Source organism: Danaus plexippus, chromosome 15 (genome assembly GCF_018135715.1).
Source record: "Danaus plexippus chromosome 15, MEX_DaPlex, whole genome shotgun sequence".
Taxonomy (NCBI): Eukaryota; Metazoa; Arthropoda; class Insecta; order Lepidoptera; family Nymphalidae; genus Danaus; species Danaus plexippus.
Window position 1 is genome coordinate 2,006,376 of NC_083547.1, and position 18,826 is coordinate 2,025,201.

An 18,826-nucleotide genomic window follows, 5' to 3' on the forward strand; every position below is an offset into this window, starting at 1 on the left:
TTGCAGGCTACGAAGGTGGCCTTCAATGTATCTACGTAGCAGAAGTCTGGGCTAATGAAGGTCTAGTAACAAATTCAACAAATGGTGCTACTGTTTGGAATCTTAGAAGACTTGGCGCTAAAAGACAATTAAACATTGTGGTATATGCCGCAAATATAAGAGGGAGGTCTGAACATGTCACATTAACAGTAGAAACTGCCCCGCAATTATCTCCTAGAACAGGTATGTCCTTCAGTTTGACCATGTTATATTAATGTAGACCACATATTTTTGTAGCCATTATTACTCGAAACTTCTTGAATGGCTTTGTTTAATTTTAATATTTTATTGTTTTTAGTTTAGTAGTTGATTTTTTTTAAGAATATAAATAGTGGAAGACTTATAACGGGTATTAATTTTAAGAAATCGTACTCAGATGATGAATATAAACTTTTTTCTTCCAATACCTTATAGGGTATACTTTAAGAAGTAAGATTTTTTAAAACTATTCGCCACAAATATAATCTGAACATGAAAACTTTTGTCGTACTCCGTTGCTTTGTCTCATTGAGGTTGCATTTGCTCCGAATAAGTTTTTAAAACCACTTTCATGGTCGGTGAAATTTTGAGTGTTTTGTTTAAGCTTGTTTTAGCAGAGTAAAAGTAAATTAAAATAGTCGGATTAAATAAGAATAAACGGCATATACATTTAATTTTATGATGTTTATTTTTGGTTTTGTAGCAAAAAAACGGGTTGCTTTGTGCCTTGAGCCCTAACATTTTGAATACTAAAACTTTTCAAAGTCTTTACGTATGGCATGAAATTTAATCTGTGCTAAAAAGTAAACATTTTTCTTAATAGAGATGTCCTTACAATACAATCTTCTTGTATTTTTTATATTACAATAATTTAAACTTCATATACTTTTTATTATTACGTTGAATGTTTGCTTTATAAACAATGAAATAAAAAGTTTTTACAGTCAATCAATCAAGGTAATATAATCTTATCTGGCAAGAGGCCGTCTTATACATATTAATTTTGACACTGACTAATGGATTCAACATTCAACTTTAATTATTACAGATCCCAAATCATGAAGTTGAATATCTTAGTTAATTTATATAATTTTTTTTTATAACGTGGAAATTTATCTATTCGATATTTATATTCGTAACATTTTTGGCTAACGTATCTTAATTACGCTATCAATACAGGGTTTTCTATTAGTGATTAGAGTTTTAATAGTGTTTATATATTTAAAAAAGTAGCAATAAATAGCTTTTTTATAATTTACGATAAGATCCAAATATAAATTAGCTTCACAATAACTTTTTCAATTACGGTTCAGTTTAATGGCGTCTTAATATTTTTAATATTTGGGGTTTCTTTTATGTCATTTTTGTATACACTTAATACATTCAAATCTAAATAGTAATGTTTTAAGTGATTATTACTTTTAAAACATTTTCATTCTATAAATATAAGAAAAAATATTTACACTGTAAATACAATTTTATACACGGTAAATATAATCTTGTGCAAACGAAGTACAGAACAGTTATCTTTAGTCGAATGAGATTTAATTAAACACACATTAAACACAGATTATACTCGATATCTTTTACATTCAAAGAGGTCCATTACTGGTCTATTTTAATTTAAGTAATTTTAAAAGAAACTGTATGAAAAAGAGAATATAAATTTATTTATCTGGGAAATAAGTTTTTATTACTTTTACTTTTATTACAAATTCATGAGGCAAATAATATATGAAATTAACAAGTTTTGTTTATGATTTTTAGAGCTTTAATAAAATCTAACATATGCTTGTTTTTATATATAAACTTTTGCTACTGATGGTGTATTGTGTAATTACATATTATACTGTACTTCGTTTGCTAATGCTTGTCACCTTCTAACGAGACAGATAAAGCAAGTTAATCTGTCTGGTTGATCCAATTTTTCGGCCAGTTTGCTCTTAACGAACACAATATAATATGCTGTGACTATTTATGATATTCAATGTTCTAACGAAGTTACACGCACATGTTTCACGAATATTAATATAATGTTGGCTTTTAAAAAATAATTTATTTTTAAATTGAATTTTACGAAAAATTTGGTGACTTATTTTTGTAAATAACAAATATTATAGCAATATATTTCACACACACAAACTTTTCATAGTTAAATGTTTATTCTCTAAACAAATTAGGCTTCACAAATATCACGGCTAGCTTGAAGTAAACGTTATTCCATCGTCATCAAAATAGCAATTTGGCTTAAATTCCAGTATCAATTTCAGTACTTTATTGATTTTGGATGAGAATGCAGTCAAATAACGTCACCTACAAATACATGTAATGTATTAAATTTAACCTATTTGCTGCAAGATAAGTAATGTGCTATTTGAATAGTCTTTTATGCAATCTAGGATTTAAATTGAGTGTAAACTGTCATTAAGTTTAAGAAATTGCCGTCTCCAAGTTTAAATATTTTGATCAATACATCTTTTTGGATTACAGTATCACAACTTTATTATATATAACATAAAATGGGAAGGCGTTTGTGGGTCTCTTAACGCGTTGACACATTAGTTCTGTCCTATATCAGAAAGACAGCTATGAGGGTAGAGCGGAAAATGCTGAGTCTTAAAACGGACATAAATGTTCCTACATATTAAGAGAAGTCCCCTTTTCTTACGCAACGTTTTTCAATAAATACTTTTTATTTCAGAATCGTTTAATCTTATTTATTATCTTGATATTATATATTTATATATATATATATTTTTGGATATATAATTGAATTTTTCTTAATGATCACTTGGAATAAAAAATAGACATTTGAGGCTTAAATGGAACTCTTGGGAAGAAACTTAATAGGTACATTTATATATATTTTAAGTTATTTAGACAAGACAGTAGATAAAAAGAAAAAATAATGTAAAAAATGTTTACGTAGTATCATTAAAATTGTACGACAATAAGATCCCTGATATTAAAGTTCCTTGTTTTCTATTTGGGTGTTTTCATAAAATTTGGTGTCTCTAAAGACAGTCATAAATTTTCAAGAACTTTTATAACCGTATCGTAGAAGTTATATTTCTGTACCATAAAAATAATTAGATCTAAGTCTTATTCATATTGATATTTTAACATGCTTATGTATTAAATCAATCATTTCAGTATTTCTATCCATTAGTAAATTATTTGTTTTATCTTTTCCACATTGTTACGTCAGGCCGCTAAGGTAGTTGAGCATGCAAAATAAGAGAACTGGCAACTATGTTCATATTATTTTGTTCTAAACAATAAAAAATCAGATGTTGCTGATGGTTGTACTGATCCCCTCCTTCCACCATTCACTCGTTACAGGTCTTGGGTCTTGGGTAGTCGCTAAAAGAATCGTGGTACAAAAAGGTGTAGTTCTGCGTATCTACATTACATTATATTAATTTGTATATTTGAAGTGCAACATTTAATAATAAAATTTTAGCCAATATACACATGAGAATTGTAAAGTTTTTAAAATAAATTTATACGTGATACAAATTATTAGGTAATGTTATTTTTGTGGAATAAAGGAAAGAAATAAGAACAAAATTTTTTAATATATTTTTATATATCAGCACCGGACTAAATTTTAAATACTTACTCCCCAAAACAAAATGATATTTTAACAAAAATTTTCACTTGCACACAAAGAGCTAATTTATGTTCGATAGAAGACATGTATTATAAACCCTGTTATCGTTACTATTTGCGACTACCTACAAATTATGAAGTCCGGTGTAGTAAAATGACATGAGTGCTTATGTATTTACTCATGACATATTTATGGATTTATTTTTACTACTACTACTGCTGCTTTTCGATCAATAACTCACTTTTTGAAAAATTATTGTTTCGAACTCTACTCGCTACACCCACTGAAATGCAAATTTTAACTGAAGGAATCACTGTGATATATATGGTGAAAATTATTTATTTTCATATCCATTTGACATACAACCATATATTAAAGTTTATGGGCAATATACAAATTGATGAAGTCATTGAATTTAATCGTAACGTAAATTCTAGACTAGATTACTAAAAATAGTTAAACAACTTTGTTATAAAAGTAACTAAACTTATATCAGAAGGTTATTTAACAAAATATAAATTGAGTTATGCTTGAAAGAGTTCAAATACCACATAATATGCAAGTATTTCTTTCTCGTAAGAATAACAAATTAAGTGAAAATTGTTGTTGGTCAGTAGTTTATGACGAGTATTTCATTATGACTGAGAAACAGGATCAAAAGCAGCCTTCTTTAATAGCAAGCTTTAGTTTAATCTGTACATTGTTTTACTAGATCTAAACAATTAATGAAATCATAAATTGTAAGAAGACATTCCATTACTTTAAAATATTAAAAAACCAGTGCTACTATTCAGGGCACTTATATACATGATGTGTTAAGAGATAGAGTGTAGAAAAAGCTAAAATATAATTCCTGTAAACATCCAGGATTCTGTAATCTGCATGCTTTTCTTAGTTTAAAACCCCACATCGAATGCGGTCCTCACGGTTTACATACTCAACTCCATCCAGCGCTGAGTCCATATGATAATCTATAAAACTCAAAGCCCGGAGACTCAAGAGGATTATCACTTTCTTACTCCTTTAATTTTGTATGAATAGAAATATTCATTAGAAATATATTGTATTAAATGATTTCACTGTAATAAACACTTTGGATAGATCATTAGACTAAATAGAATTTTAACATATTTAAAAACACGACTTTACTTAAAATAATATATTTGAACATGTGAGAAATGGATGTGCCAGTGATTTTTTATAAGTAGTATTTTAAACAACGAGAAGTAAAATAACAAGCAAAGCTCTCTATCGGAGATTCTATACCGATTATGGTGATCAGCCGTTGTATTTTTCATTTAACTCTTGGTGATTTATGTTTTAAAAACATTTTTATATGTAAGTGTTGACCCCACATCTTCATGTAAAGTAACATTTATATTTATATTGAAAAAAACTTGCATGTGTTTTAAAAAATAATTAATAAAAAGTTTACTTATTAAATATATAATATTTAGTTTGTAATTTTATTTATTGCAATTATCCTTTCAAAACAATGTTCAATATACAGTCGTCTGACATGAAGGTATCGAGTTTCATACATGGCACAATATTATCGGATTTTTTCCAAAACAGTTGCGATGGACCCGGCACCCTCACGGTGAATCCATTGAATGCTTAGAGGTTTCGTCTCTTTGGTTCGTTTGTGAGATTAGAGTTTTGTACCTAAGTAAAAAAAAAAAAAAATGGTGGGTGGCATAGTAACATTGGTATTGTACAAGGTGGGCCAGAAAGGCGTGCGAATTTCAAAATTGAACTGATCGTGAGAGGGATGTGGGAGCGGGGCGCGGGTAGTGGGGATAGGTAGCTTGATTCTCGGAAATTTTGTCGCTATGGAGCGTTTCACCGGTGAGCAGCGTGCTTTCTGCGTAAAGGCTTATTACAAAAATGGCGATTCGTGCACTATTACGCAACGTCTATTTCACTCTGAGTTTAGTTTACATGATTTAATTCAATGTCCTAGTGAAAGTGTTATCAGATCGTGGGTCAAAAAGTTTGAGTCTACGGGTTCGACACGGAATCAAAAACCTTCGGGGTGTCCAAGGTCAATAAGAACGGAAGAAACTGTAAGCGAAGTCTCGACGTCCGTACGGCGCGATCCCCAGTTATCAACCCGAAAGAGATCAACTGAGCTCACTATATTAAGAACATCATTAAGGCGTATTTTAGCAAAAGATCTTAAATTTCACCCGTATAAGCTTCAATTAGTCCAAAAATTGAAACCAAATGACCACCATCTTCGCCGTGATTTTGCCGAAAGAATATTACAGCGTTTTCGAGGTTTGAACAATATTCCCTTCTCAGATGAAGCTCATTTTCATTTAAATGGATATGTGAATAAGCAAAATTGTCGGTATTGGGCCTCAAAATATCCCAAATTAACACATCAAAGACCATTGCATTGGCTTAAAGTGAGCGAGGCCAAACCGTAACAGTAAATTCTGATCGCTGTACAGACATGTTACGTAACTTTTTCTTCCTATAACTGTATAATTTTGAAACCTACAATAGCAGGACCTGGTTTCAACAAGACGGCGCGACATCTCATACATCCAATGAGTCCTTAGCAGTAGTAAACGAAATGTTTACTGGAAAACTGATATCACGTCGAGGGAACATTCCGTGGCCTCCTCGGAGCCCAGATCTCACGCCACTAGATTTTTTTCTGTGGGGGTACCAGAGCCTCGTTTATGCCAATAAACTGATGACAATTGCCCAGCTCAAGAACAACATTTGCGAGGAAATGCCCGCTATCCCACGGGCGATGTGTGAGCAAGTTTTTACGAATTTGAGGTCCAGCGAGGAGGATTCGAGGAGTGTGTATGTGTGGATGGTGCACATCTCAGTGATGTTATTTTTAAAAAATAAAATTCCCATTTGTTTACTTTATTATTAATAAAGATTATCTTTCCTAAGCCTTGTAGTTATTTTCTATGATTTTTAAAAATTCGCACAAACTATTGGACAACCCTGTATATATATTTTTTGGTTAAAATTTTGCGCAAAATCAACGATGTGTGAACATAGACGTTAACATGGTGCAAAGCAAATTTTTGCTATTCCAAAAATCTACGTATTTCTGACAAATAACCTGAAGCACATTGGGCGTAACTTGTGGGTAATATTTTTTATTGATCGTTTTCATTTTTAGAATAAAAAATATTCATAATTTACATATATTTTTTAATAGAAGAAAACTTTCAGTAAAACTGTCACAATCGATGTTAAATTTTTTCTCGGCCCTCATGAAAACGTTTTATGCTAACGATAAATTTTGATTGGCATTAAGGTAATTTTACAGCATGCCAAGGTTAACTTGGATCTATTATTTTTGGAACCAGTGAAATAAACAATCTCAGCGACCTAAACTTTTCGAATCAGAATTAGCTTTCCTAAATATCCACTACAGAAGTGAGATGAGAGTGAAATCTACAGACACATAGGGACTAAAAGAGCGGGGTAAAATAGAAGAAAGATAAGTACGATAAATAATTTCGTATAAGTTTAATGACTATTTCTGGCTCCATGACCACGAACATCTTCGAAATTAAGTTGTTATGCCAGTTGTTTATATATTTTGGCTACCTTGAATAAACGGGCACCCATTTCGATTACTTCGTAAATATGTATTCTATATGAACATTTGAGTATTTGGTTGTATAGCCGAAGTAATAATTGAGGAAAAATTTTAATCTTTACATTTCCCGCTTTAGATTATTCCAAATAAACCTTTCACATATTTTCTTTAAGGTAATTTTGTTCTATAATGTTCTTTAAAAGGATTAATAGGCTCTATCTTTTAGGATGGTAATTTTCTGTAAGTCAGAGAGGGCACATACGTCCAATTTTGAATTTAATATGAGTAGCAATAGATATATTATTTGCAGCTTAACAAATTTTAGACTTCAAAGTTGTGTCTTTCATTTTCGTTAACGGTCTTTCTTAACGGTAATTTAAAGTGGGTTCTGGAGCTCAAAGATGTGGGTCATTTGGTTGTTCGTTTGGTGAGCGATTTAAATTGTCCGCTAGATAATTAAATTCTCTAGATCAACAAACAGCAAGACCCTATTCTTTTTTTACAAGATAGTGTCCCTCTTCACCAATATTTGTGAGTTGCTATTCGAGTAGCTTCATTGCTTCATAAATATATATACAGGGTTTATTATTTAATAACGATAACAAATTTTTAGTCTAAGCTGAATTCTATCGAGTATCATACATTACAATGTTTTTAAATTTTTTGAACCACCGATTATAATAAAATTAATTTTTTAATTTAATGTATCGCAAAATATTAAAGTAATTATCAGACAAAAATATTTATAAAATCTTTGTTTTAAGTTCTATTATCTATTTAATTTATAATTTATAAAGTCCTCAGTTAATAGTTTTTCGTATTTTATATGAATAAGTTCTGTGCATACTCAGAAATTTGGTTCATTATAAATAAAAAAAATATAAATTCAGAAACAATTTTTGTTCTTGCTTTTATTAAAACTATAATTACTTCATAGATTTTAGATATGTTTGATTTTATGTAATAATTTAATATTCAGAAGCGCAAGAGGCATGGGAAGTCAACTGGGCTGTCGGTGGTGTGCTTGGCGCTGCACTCACTGTAGCATTCATACTATGTCTTGCACTTATCGCTTCAAGATTACGACACAGTGCCAGAGATTATGGAGGTTTGAATTAAAATATATATTGTTTAATATAAATAATGTTGTTTGTCAAATCATGTTTGTGTATTTATAATTATATTCAGAACACTTATCTTATGATTTTTTTTTTGTAGTGACAGTACAATCAACGAAGAATCCTAAGGTGACTCTGCAGAAGAGGTGCTCGCCGGACGATCGTAATCCGGATCTCATTCCGCTCAGTAAAAGTAACTATAGTATTATCTCACATTTCTTTTCTGTAACTGTATATTTGAATCTTTCTATATTTGAGAGAGATAGAACAAGTAACATAATAGAACCCTTAGTAACAAATGAAAAACTATACTTCCCGTTTAATATATTGATTTAGAAAATTATTTTACAAGACCATGAGATTCAAATATTTTTTTTGCAAACGAAACTGAAATTAAAGCTAAGTATTTCATATCTGCGAGAACACAAAGCAATTCTTTATAAATATTTATTTCAAAGCGTCAGAAATACAATTAAAAAGTTGAAACACATAGAGCTTAACAAAATTTTTGTTTCTTTCGTACTTTCACTAACTGTATTTGAACGAGCGTTCATACGAATCGATTACCCACGCACAAATATCCTTATAAAAATTCATGATTCTTTATCTTTTCTCCATTAAGGAGATCATTATATATTGTAACCAATATAAGTATATTTCAAATAATTAAGGGTCAATCAAAACAGAAACTAAATTGTTTGCTTTTGGTTATAAAATATCTTTAATCCAAAAAAAAAAAAATTAATAATACAAGCAGTTAAGTTTTGAGTTTCATGATATTTTTTTTTTAATTATTTTACCTAAGTACCGGTATTCTACGTATATCGGAACCCCCTTTTATATAAACATTTCATGTTTTTCGAAATATTTTTAGGTAACATTTTTCAGATTTAATACTTGTGAGTGACGTTCATTATTTTTGTATCGCCTAAAACTGTTGTGGTCGTGATTTATATTGTATATAGCAGTTTGATTATTTTTTGAAATAAAATCGACGTCATAGTAATGGAAACGAAATTTAAATATGCATTTGTTACTCAAACGCGTGCAATAAAGCTTTCTGTTCGTCACAGATGTTGTTAGAAAAACTGCACTATAATTTGAGAACGAATGATTTTATTGATATACGCTGGGCAATGTCTGCTCCAAACTTTGCTTATTAAAACCGAGTTGTACGCTCGAATCTTTTCATCCCAACTTAAGAGTATTAAGGAAGGAAGTTGAACGTTCTTTTTGTTTGTTTTCATCTCAGTGTTGTAAAGAGAATAATTGACTCCGTTTGAACGGGTGTGCTTTTCTTAAAGATTGCATTTTTGTTGGTATGGGTATTGATCAACTTGCTTTTAAACTGCTCTGACTTAAGAGAATAATAAATATTAGGAATTTTAGAAATGAAATTAGTATCAATATTTATATTGTTCTAGGGTAGATTTTTAGAATAGCATGGATATATCAAAAGGAATCATTAGTAAAGTATGTAAATTAAAAAAAAATCTAGATTTTAAGACATTAAACTTAAAAGTTCCCCCCCATGCTCTTATTCTATGTTATATTACTTAATATTGTACGGTTTTTTACCCTCTAACGAACCCGACTACTCAGACACTACATCGAAACCAATAAAGTGACATACCCACACATTTCCAATTAAATTTCAATTTTCTCTTAGTTTACCAAAACCTATCAGGTTAAAACATCTATACATATCATACTTGATATCAATTCCTCAAATCTTACTATTTACAACACCGATACGCCGTCACCGATATTAAAAATAAAAAGATACACTCAAATACTAAGAATAGAATTCATTTAGCCTACAACGTATTTTCACAATTCTACATTTATTTATCTCATAATATTTGTTTTATATATTACTGATAGTTGAAGTGAGCTATTGAAACGTTATATTGCTATGTAGACTGTCTGTGATAACATAGTCGACACTAATAGGATATTGCTACTGGAGGTACAGGATATTCGAGAATAGTGATTGTATGTCAGTAAAGCTTGATTGACATCTATTTATTAGAAAAATTGATTTGAATTTAACCTACATAGTATACAAATATATAACAAATGTTGATAGATTAACAAAATCAAATTTTTATTCTCTTTTAGTCTATTAAAACATTATAATATCATCGTTTTGTTAAAGCATTATTATGTACAATACATTGGTTCTTAGGCTTAAAAATTATTATGACAATCATATTTTTTTTATATATTTAATTTAGCTTAAAAGGTCGTCACGAAAGACACATTAGATGGGCCCCACTTTCTTCAACAGAAACGTATACGCTTTACAAATTAATGTGTCATTGCAAATTGTTAAGAATTTTTAATATAGTGGCATTCAGTATAAAATTAAAAGCAACTGAAGTGAAACATTACATTTTTAGTAGATGCTTCTTTAAGAATACTTTTGTGTTTTGATTTTTTTATATATATTTTTTTATATAAATATGTATATGCTTCCTTAAGTTAAATACGTTGTATAAACATGTGAACGTCTTTGAAATTGTACTTACTATGCAACGCTAAAAACTTAATATTTAAGTATCCAGTTCTTTTATTAAGTAGCTATAATGGAAAAATAAAAAAACATTAACCGCAAATAATAGACAATTTAAATTCTTAATACATATTTATAAATCTTTTTAAATATTTATTACTCTGTTAGCATTCGCTATAATTACTGTGGTAAAAATCATTTAGTTTACAACATGTACGTACTTTCAATTTGACGCTAGTAAATTACTTGGTGCCAGGTGTTATTATACTATTTCAACTTTTCTCATTTTACGTTGTCATGTCGGAACATACGTTAGTTAAGTCAAAATGTGTACTCTTAATGTGAGAAGAATGAACCAAAAAAGGTAATTTTAATATATTACTTATATAAAGTGAGTATTTTTATTTTGGTTTATTATATTCTTGAACTCCATATACTCGTTATCTTCATGAATGTGGAATATACACATATTTTTAAAACATAAAATATATACATTTATCATGAATATAAAGAATATTTTTTCCAAATAATGGATAAAAATAATTAGAACGTATTTAAAATGAAGTTCAGCACACACATGAGTAGAAATTTGAAAGAAAAGTTACGTATGAATTTCACGCCATTTAAGTTGTTGACAGAAATCAGGTAAAAGAAAGTTTATATTTAAAAATGACTACAGTAAAGTAATATTCTTTTTCCGAGCATATCAAATAAAAAGGCTAAAAACATAAATCCGTAGTTTTTACGCTTCAAATGGAAATTCCCCTGCGTCTTGAGTCAATTTAGTCACAAATATTCTTCCATACGTGCAGCGCTTTCTAATATTTATCGTGAAGTCAAATATAACATCAGAATGCTATTTTATCTGGTTTTTATGGAATGAAAAGAGAATACTTTGATACACAATCCCGTATATTTATCTTAAATTAAAATTAAATTTCGATTCGATTTTAATTCAAGTCACGAGACTATTTTTAGGGTAAACTTAGCAATGACAAATCATTCCTTTATTTTAATTAACGTTAAAATAAAAGCAAAATATAACGGAAATAATATTTTGTTTTTCTATCAGCCAATTATTTTCCAACATAGGTTTAAAGTAAGAAACATTCAAAGGCGTGAACTAACTAATAATTGACTCTACTGTAATGAACGTAACTTTAACTGTTATTTTCAGTTTCTTTGTGGTTAAACGTGAATGTTATAACACTTAGAGATCTTTCTGAACACATCGTGACAAGCGGTTTACTGTACTGCAAGCAAAGAGCAATTACCTTACATCGTAATCTTGTAATTGTAAATTAAACAATCATAAGTCATGTTTAATAAATGATTAAGTGTGGTTTATAATTTAAAGAATTACACTTTGGGAGTGTTTTAAAAAAATAAATTTAAATTCTCATGAATTGCAGGACAAAAAATGCTTTATTGTTTGTATTAAGCCGAATGATTGGAACAGAGTGATCCCCAACGTATTTGCCGATCGATTGCATCCCAGAGGGTTGTGAATAATTACTTCTATAGTCACAAAACGGTTTTAAAAGTTTTTCTGAGCTGCTTCCATGAATTTGCTGTAGGCTATGTACATTCAGGTTTAATTAATTTATGAACGTTAAAAAATGACTTCATTTAATTGATAATAACTTTGTTTTAAAAGTACAATCATATTTTCATAAGTCATCTAAGATTTTGGAATCGTACTCGTACTAAAATAACTTTATTGCTTATTAAGATTTGAAGGTATTTAAAATTCTGAGACATCCAACAAGACAACTTTATGAAAGAAAACTATAGTAATACATAATGCATAGTTTTATTATAAAGCGTATTTTATTAAATGTTATACAATTGTTTTAAAATAGTTAATTTAATGAGATCTAAGACTTGCACGAGTATTCATTTAAATTAAACTAATATTTTTCTGATTACTACGCGTATTTTATCATTTTATAAAACTACAAGCAATGTCGGAGACATTCATATATCGGTTGCTGCAAAATAACTGAAACGTCGGGAGTATGTAGTTTTTTTAAATAATAAAATACGAATAGTAATCTGAAAAATATTAGTTTCATTTAGTTAAGTTAAGATGAATTATCATAGGTGTCACAGATGGCCCTCCTGAACCACCGCAATATTCAGCCGTCGTACCTAAAACGGAAACGAAAAATTCTACCAGCTCTCACAGCTTGGCACACACCCAATCCCCAAGCTCGCCAACTAATACTCAACATGATTTATCGGTGAGTTCAACTTTAAATAGTTATTTATAGTATAGCTCGTATCATTTTTAATAATTAAATTTTGCTTCATGTTATATTAAATTCACATATTTTTAATTAACTAAATGAGATTAAGATGTCATCTTAAAACTAAAGTTACGAGATCATGTAATACTTTAACGTTAATAATATTAGGTTCAAGTTTGAATTGCGTCTGGACTCCTCCTTTAGTGTGTCCCTAAAGATTTGAACTTTTATAATTCAGTGCAATGAATCCCAAGGTGCCTATGAAACTTTCATAATATACAGATATTGTGTGAACACAGTATCTATCTTTATCTCTATACTAAATTTTAACTTAATAAACTGGCTATTCAATATTTTCTTAAAACTTAGCTTGAATATTTTGCACAATATTTCTGTTTTTGTAAAAGCATACTGATCTTGTTAATTCTTGATTATTCTTTTTTAATTTAAACCGAATTAATACATTCTGAGATGCAAAGCTAAAACTCGTCCTGATAAACAACCAATTGCCTAAGCGTGTTTTTATGTTTGTGTTTTATGTTAATAGAATAAGAAGGCTTTCGAAACGATCTTCTTGTATGCCCTACATTTCTTACTGCATTTATGTAAGCTTACGACTTTGAGCACTAGATTGTATTACAATATACATTGCTACAGAACTTAAACACTATTAATTTTACGATTTGAAGAATTTTATATGGATTTTAATGTTACAAAAATTAAATGTATCAAGGCTCATCTAGCGATCATTGGTGTTAATTTTATATTATATTTCAGAACGAACGGCCAGTTAACGGTAACGCGAGGTCACACCGAGAGGTTGTGACCACTCGTACCCCATTGCTGGCAGCGCATCAAGAAAGCTGTGTGTAGAATAAAATTTTTGTTAATAACTATTACTATCTTTTTTCATTTAAAATTAAAACAAACTATATTTCAAAGTGTAATGGTCATGATATTTGTAAAAACAGTTGAAACCTTTTGAAATTACTAAAGCTACTTTTAACCACATAAATAAAAACAACGGTAAAAAATTCCGGTAACTGTTTTGTTAAAAGTTATGATATTGTTATAGGATTTCGATATTTGTTGCTCAAATAATATACCGGTGGAAATTCATTAAGCGCTGACGGTCAACACAAAAGTTGAGATGTATAAAATTTTACGATATATAATTCTTTCTATATTTATAATTTGATTGGAAAGAAAAGTCTTATTGAGATTGAAAAAAGTATAGTTAATTAATATTTAGATAGAGTGACTTGTGTAAATAGTAAATCATGAAATTTTATAGTATTTGTATATATAAATATATGTATATGTAGCACAATTACTTCACGATCCTAAAATAAGTAGGTTAGGTTAAAACCATAACGAAATAAAATAGTATAGATTGGTTTCATTACAACAAAAATATTAAGAATTTTGAGTTACTTTAAACACAATTTATTTCATTGCATGTAAAATTATCATTTAATTTTTAATCGCGCGAAAGTAATGCGACTGGTAAAATTATTAATAGACATTACTAAAAAAATCCTTATTAAATAATACGTTTTTTTTTTTTTGCTTTTAAATAAATCAATAAGCAATGCTTTTATTTAGTTTTTAACAGTATACCTTGCTGTAATCGTCTTGCATAATGATTGGAAATATTAAAATTGTTTATAATTGCTACTGCAAATAATGTATAAAGTGAAACGAATTTTAATTAATTGTAATTTTTAGATAGTCTTAATTGTAATAATAATTGAGGTTTTTTAAACGTTTTAACTTAGATTATTTCATACAATTTACATTATATAGTAAAATAAAGTTGTATGAATTGTACAATAATACTATGGATAGAATAAGTAAACCAAGTCAATATTAAATCATATATATATATATATACCTTATATACTTAAATTGTTAAAATAATTTTAAATTATGTTATAAAAAATTGAGCAATTTTGCCTCTCGTTTTTGTTTTATTGTCTATTTTGTGACGATGAAAAAATTTTTACTCGAACAATTCCGTTTCTATATCTGGATCTTATTAAAGTGACGTTAATCCTGACAGATATATTTTTTTTGATATCTACTTCCTCATTTCGATGTAGCTTTAAAATTCACATTACAATAGACAATGACGCAATTCGAAATATAATTTCCTAAATTTGAATTGTATACCTAATAATAATATGCGTAATTATTATATAACTACATTTATATTGACGTCAATTACGTGGGTGAATGAATATGTATTTTGTTTCGGAGAATATTTGTTCTAAATTATAAATTTAAATTTATGTAGGAAATCGATTTTTATATGTAATTTCATTTAAAAAAATTTATTAAAAGTAAATCACAAAAAAAAACATGTGAACAACCATTTTGTTGATCGTAATTTCTGAATACTTTGTGTATTACACACATAAAAAAAATGTTTTCCCTGCCACTGTTATTTTTTTTTACACCAAAATGCATAAAAAATCTACATACACAGTTAAGACGATAATATTATATAACAATTGCTCATGTAATGTTAAACAAATTATTTATTTATCTTACGATTATATTAATTGACAAAGCGATGAAATTGTTTAAGATATTTTTTTCATACATATGATTAAATAAAGTAATTTGAATAAAATAAAGTATTTATTTCTCTAATATATTATCGAGTTCCTGTCCTTATATTTGAAACTACTTTTTTAATACATACGTTGGATTTAGAACTACTTCAATGTTTTTTATACGAGTGAGGTTAGTACTACTACTATACTATTAGTACACTACGAGTGAGGCTACTACTTTTGCTGCAGATAAGGGGGTATAGGCGACCTAATTAGTAGTCCACCCTATTCCTATCTAGATAGGTAGATACAGATAAATATGAGGGTTAAATGAGAAATAGTTATCCAGAGTGACCCCTAGATATTTGGCTCGGTTTTGCCAAGAAATGGGGCTGTCGTATAATAAATTTTTTTGGGACGGGAAGCCTACTCGGCTGTTTCTACTAAAGATGACTGCAGTGCTTTTATCGGAGTTGATCTCTATGTTCTATCGGCGAAGCCATTTTCCTAAGGTGTTTGCCGCACTCTGGAGCCGAGAAATGATATAATCCAGAGACCTAGATGAGGTATAAATGGTAAAAATAATGTAAAAATACGGTGTCATCTGCGAAGAGAGCGAGGCGTGTTGGTCCTTTTGGAACTGGGATAGCGCTCGTGTAACAAATAAAGAAATCGGGAGAGGATGTAGCCCTGAGGAAGACCGGCTCGTATTGAGCAGGGAGAGGAGAGGATGCCCTCCACTCGATAGCGGAAAGAGCGATTCGACAAGTAGGTTCAAATGATGCGTACGAGCCTGTCTGGCACTTTCAATTTGAACAGTTTGTAAATTAAGCCGTTGTGCCAGACTTTATCGAATGCTTTCGCCACATCGAAGAAGATTGCATCCGTCTTATGGGGGCGTCTGCTTAGAAGACTCTTGGTGATTTCTCGGTGCGACGGTGCACTGTAATTGCACTTAAAATTATCAGGTCTCATCTGCATAGCCACTTATTCAGTTATACTGAAGTCATACTCTCTTAAAACTACGAGGGAGATTCTAAATCCCACAATTTTTTTTTTGGTATTTTTTTATTATGTAAATGGCATTTTTAACTTTATTAACACAAACTTATGATATGAAATTATATTATTATTTATTTAAAACTAACAAAAATGGAGTTATCTTTAAGGTTGCTTTAGTCTTGATACTTAATCTAGAGGCTTATATTATTTGTCTTTACACTTAGCCTGACAGTAAAATTTTTCCCTCAGTCTCGTGTCGTCTTTTCCTTTTCCTTTAACTTAATTATTATAATTATAAATGAACCTTTTCTTAAGCCTATATTAAATAGACAACCTGCCAATAGAATCATAAAGTTTTTCTTTAAGATCTCTTACAAATTCTAATAACATTCCTAAAACAGTACAGAATGTGAATTTACTTGCACTACATAAGCATCTCCTATACAAAAATAACCGAAATGCAATATGTTATTTGAATGTTTAAAAACAATAAAAATTACAAATATATATGTATATATTTTATAACTAAACAACAGACGTTCCTTGCACAAATAAAAACCGATTAAAATATTGTTTGAATATAAACCTTTCCAGTAAATTAAACCGAGAACAAAAAAAAACCTATTTTGTGAATGTTAAACTCTTCAATGTTTATTATAACAAAATAAATTCGCAATGTCTTTGTGCCCTATTGTTTATAGTCGAGCTATATTATGTACAAAAGATTTTTTTAAGGGTTTTAAGGATTACAATACTACGTTACGATACTACAACGACTCTACTGTTTCTGGAAACTGGAAAATATTTATATCTTACAAATTTTATATTAAGAAACTGTCTATAAAAAACTGTTTTTGTTCTAAAAATATAGAAAACTGCTTACATTAAAAACAATTATTTATATAATTAATTGAATGCAATCAATTCTTTTTTTTATTAATTAATTTCATATACAGATGTGCTTAGGTATATATAAGTAGTTACGTACGTGTGTGTATGTATGTATTCATGACGATGTATAGAGATATAACTCTTGCCATAGCTGGAGAAAAATTTCCCTCATAAATAATGACACGCTATCTAAAGGCATTGTGCTGTGATGCAGGTCCAGCGTACAAAACATTTGTGATCAGGGGAGATGGTGAGGGGCTAAGACCATTTGTTAGCCATTCAATGTCCGACTATTTATCTCGCAACCATTGACTGGGACTCCTCTATCAATTTGATCCAAACGTGAGGCTATCCATCAAGTTGTAATTTGATGTCCTCATCAGCATTAAATGGTCCAAATATGTGTTTTTTATCAATAATTTGGTCAACAAAACGACGAAAATATTTCTGTAACACTGATTCTATGAAAAAATAAAATAAGTGATAAAGAATATATAAAAAAATTTGATGATAAATGAGCACAGCTTTAAAAATACCTGTCAATGACAACGACAGCTATCATCGCATTGGAGATTGACAAACTTTTTATCTCGCCCTGACAGATCATTAGAAATTTGTTACTTTTTCTCTTCTATAATTTAAAATTTTTCATAAATATATATTTTATTTAATTTTGATGATTGACATTAAAATTTGATTTTGAAGATTTATATCTAAATTAGGAATATAAACAATTAAATCAAAGAAATATCTATACTAAGTTAACATAATTTTTTTTTTCTCATTATGATGAATAGAGGAGATGAATGTTATATATATATTTTTACACTATAAATCTGGGTTTATATACAATACTAAATATATTTAAGAAACCATTTAATTTAAAAGCGATTAGCATATGTTACAGAATTATGAGAAGTTTATTGGCTTTTCAATAATAGATTATGACAAAAGTATCCGTTTCGTCCCCATATGTTACAGCAACTTCTATATGTTGCTCATCGGTTTTCTATTAACGCCTTCGTACACTTGACGTTAGTGATTTCAAATAATACATTTTAGTTAAAATATATTCTAACTTAATGTAAAATTTTTGAATTTTTTTTCAATAAATGTTAATATGGTTTAATTGGTAACATTCTGAATTTTTTAAAGTCAAATTAAAGTTTTCTTATTGAGATATTCTAAAACCATATTATATATTTTTTAGTTATTCCCCAATCATTGTTAAACATAACTTTTTACATTGTTTTGAAAAGCCGAATTTATTCAATAATACTTATCC

The 18,826-nt window shown here is 29.1% G+C and overlaps 1 protein-coding gene across 4 annotated transcripts in view; it reads left to right on the forward strand.

Annotated features, from left to right (window-relative positions):
* The window catches only part of LOC116766241 (nephrin-like), a 105,178-nt gene extending 91,189 nt beyond the window's left edge, over positions 1-13,989 (forward strand). For 2 of the 4 annotated variants that reach the window (XM_061522869.1, XM_032656032.2), the window contains exons 13-17: positions 7-222; positions 8,188-8,316; positions 8,427-8,519; positions 12,945-13,084; positions 13,868-13,989. In XM_061522869.1, the coding sequence (XP_061378853.1) occupies positions 7-222; positions 8,188-8,316; positions 8,427-8,519; positions 12,945-13,084; positions 13,868-13,963 (674 nt within the window). In that variant the 3' untranslated portion in view covers positions 13,964-13,989. Of the gene's footprint in view, positions 1-6; positions 223-2,508; positions 2,547-4,526; positions 4,732-8,187; positions 8,317-8,426; positions 8,520-12,944; positions 13,085-13,867 lie in introns of those variants that run through there. The other 2 variants (XM_061522872.1, XM_061522871.1) reach the window with 2 other exon arrangements.
* The last annotated feature ends 4,837 nt before the right edge of the window (positions 13,990-18,826 follow it).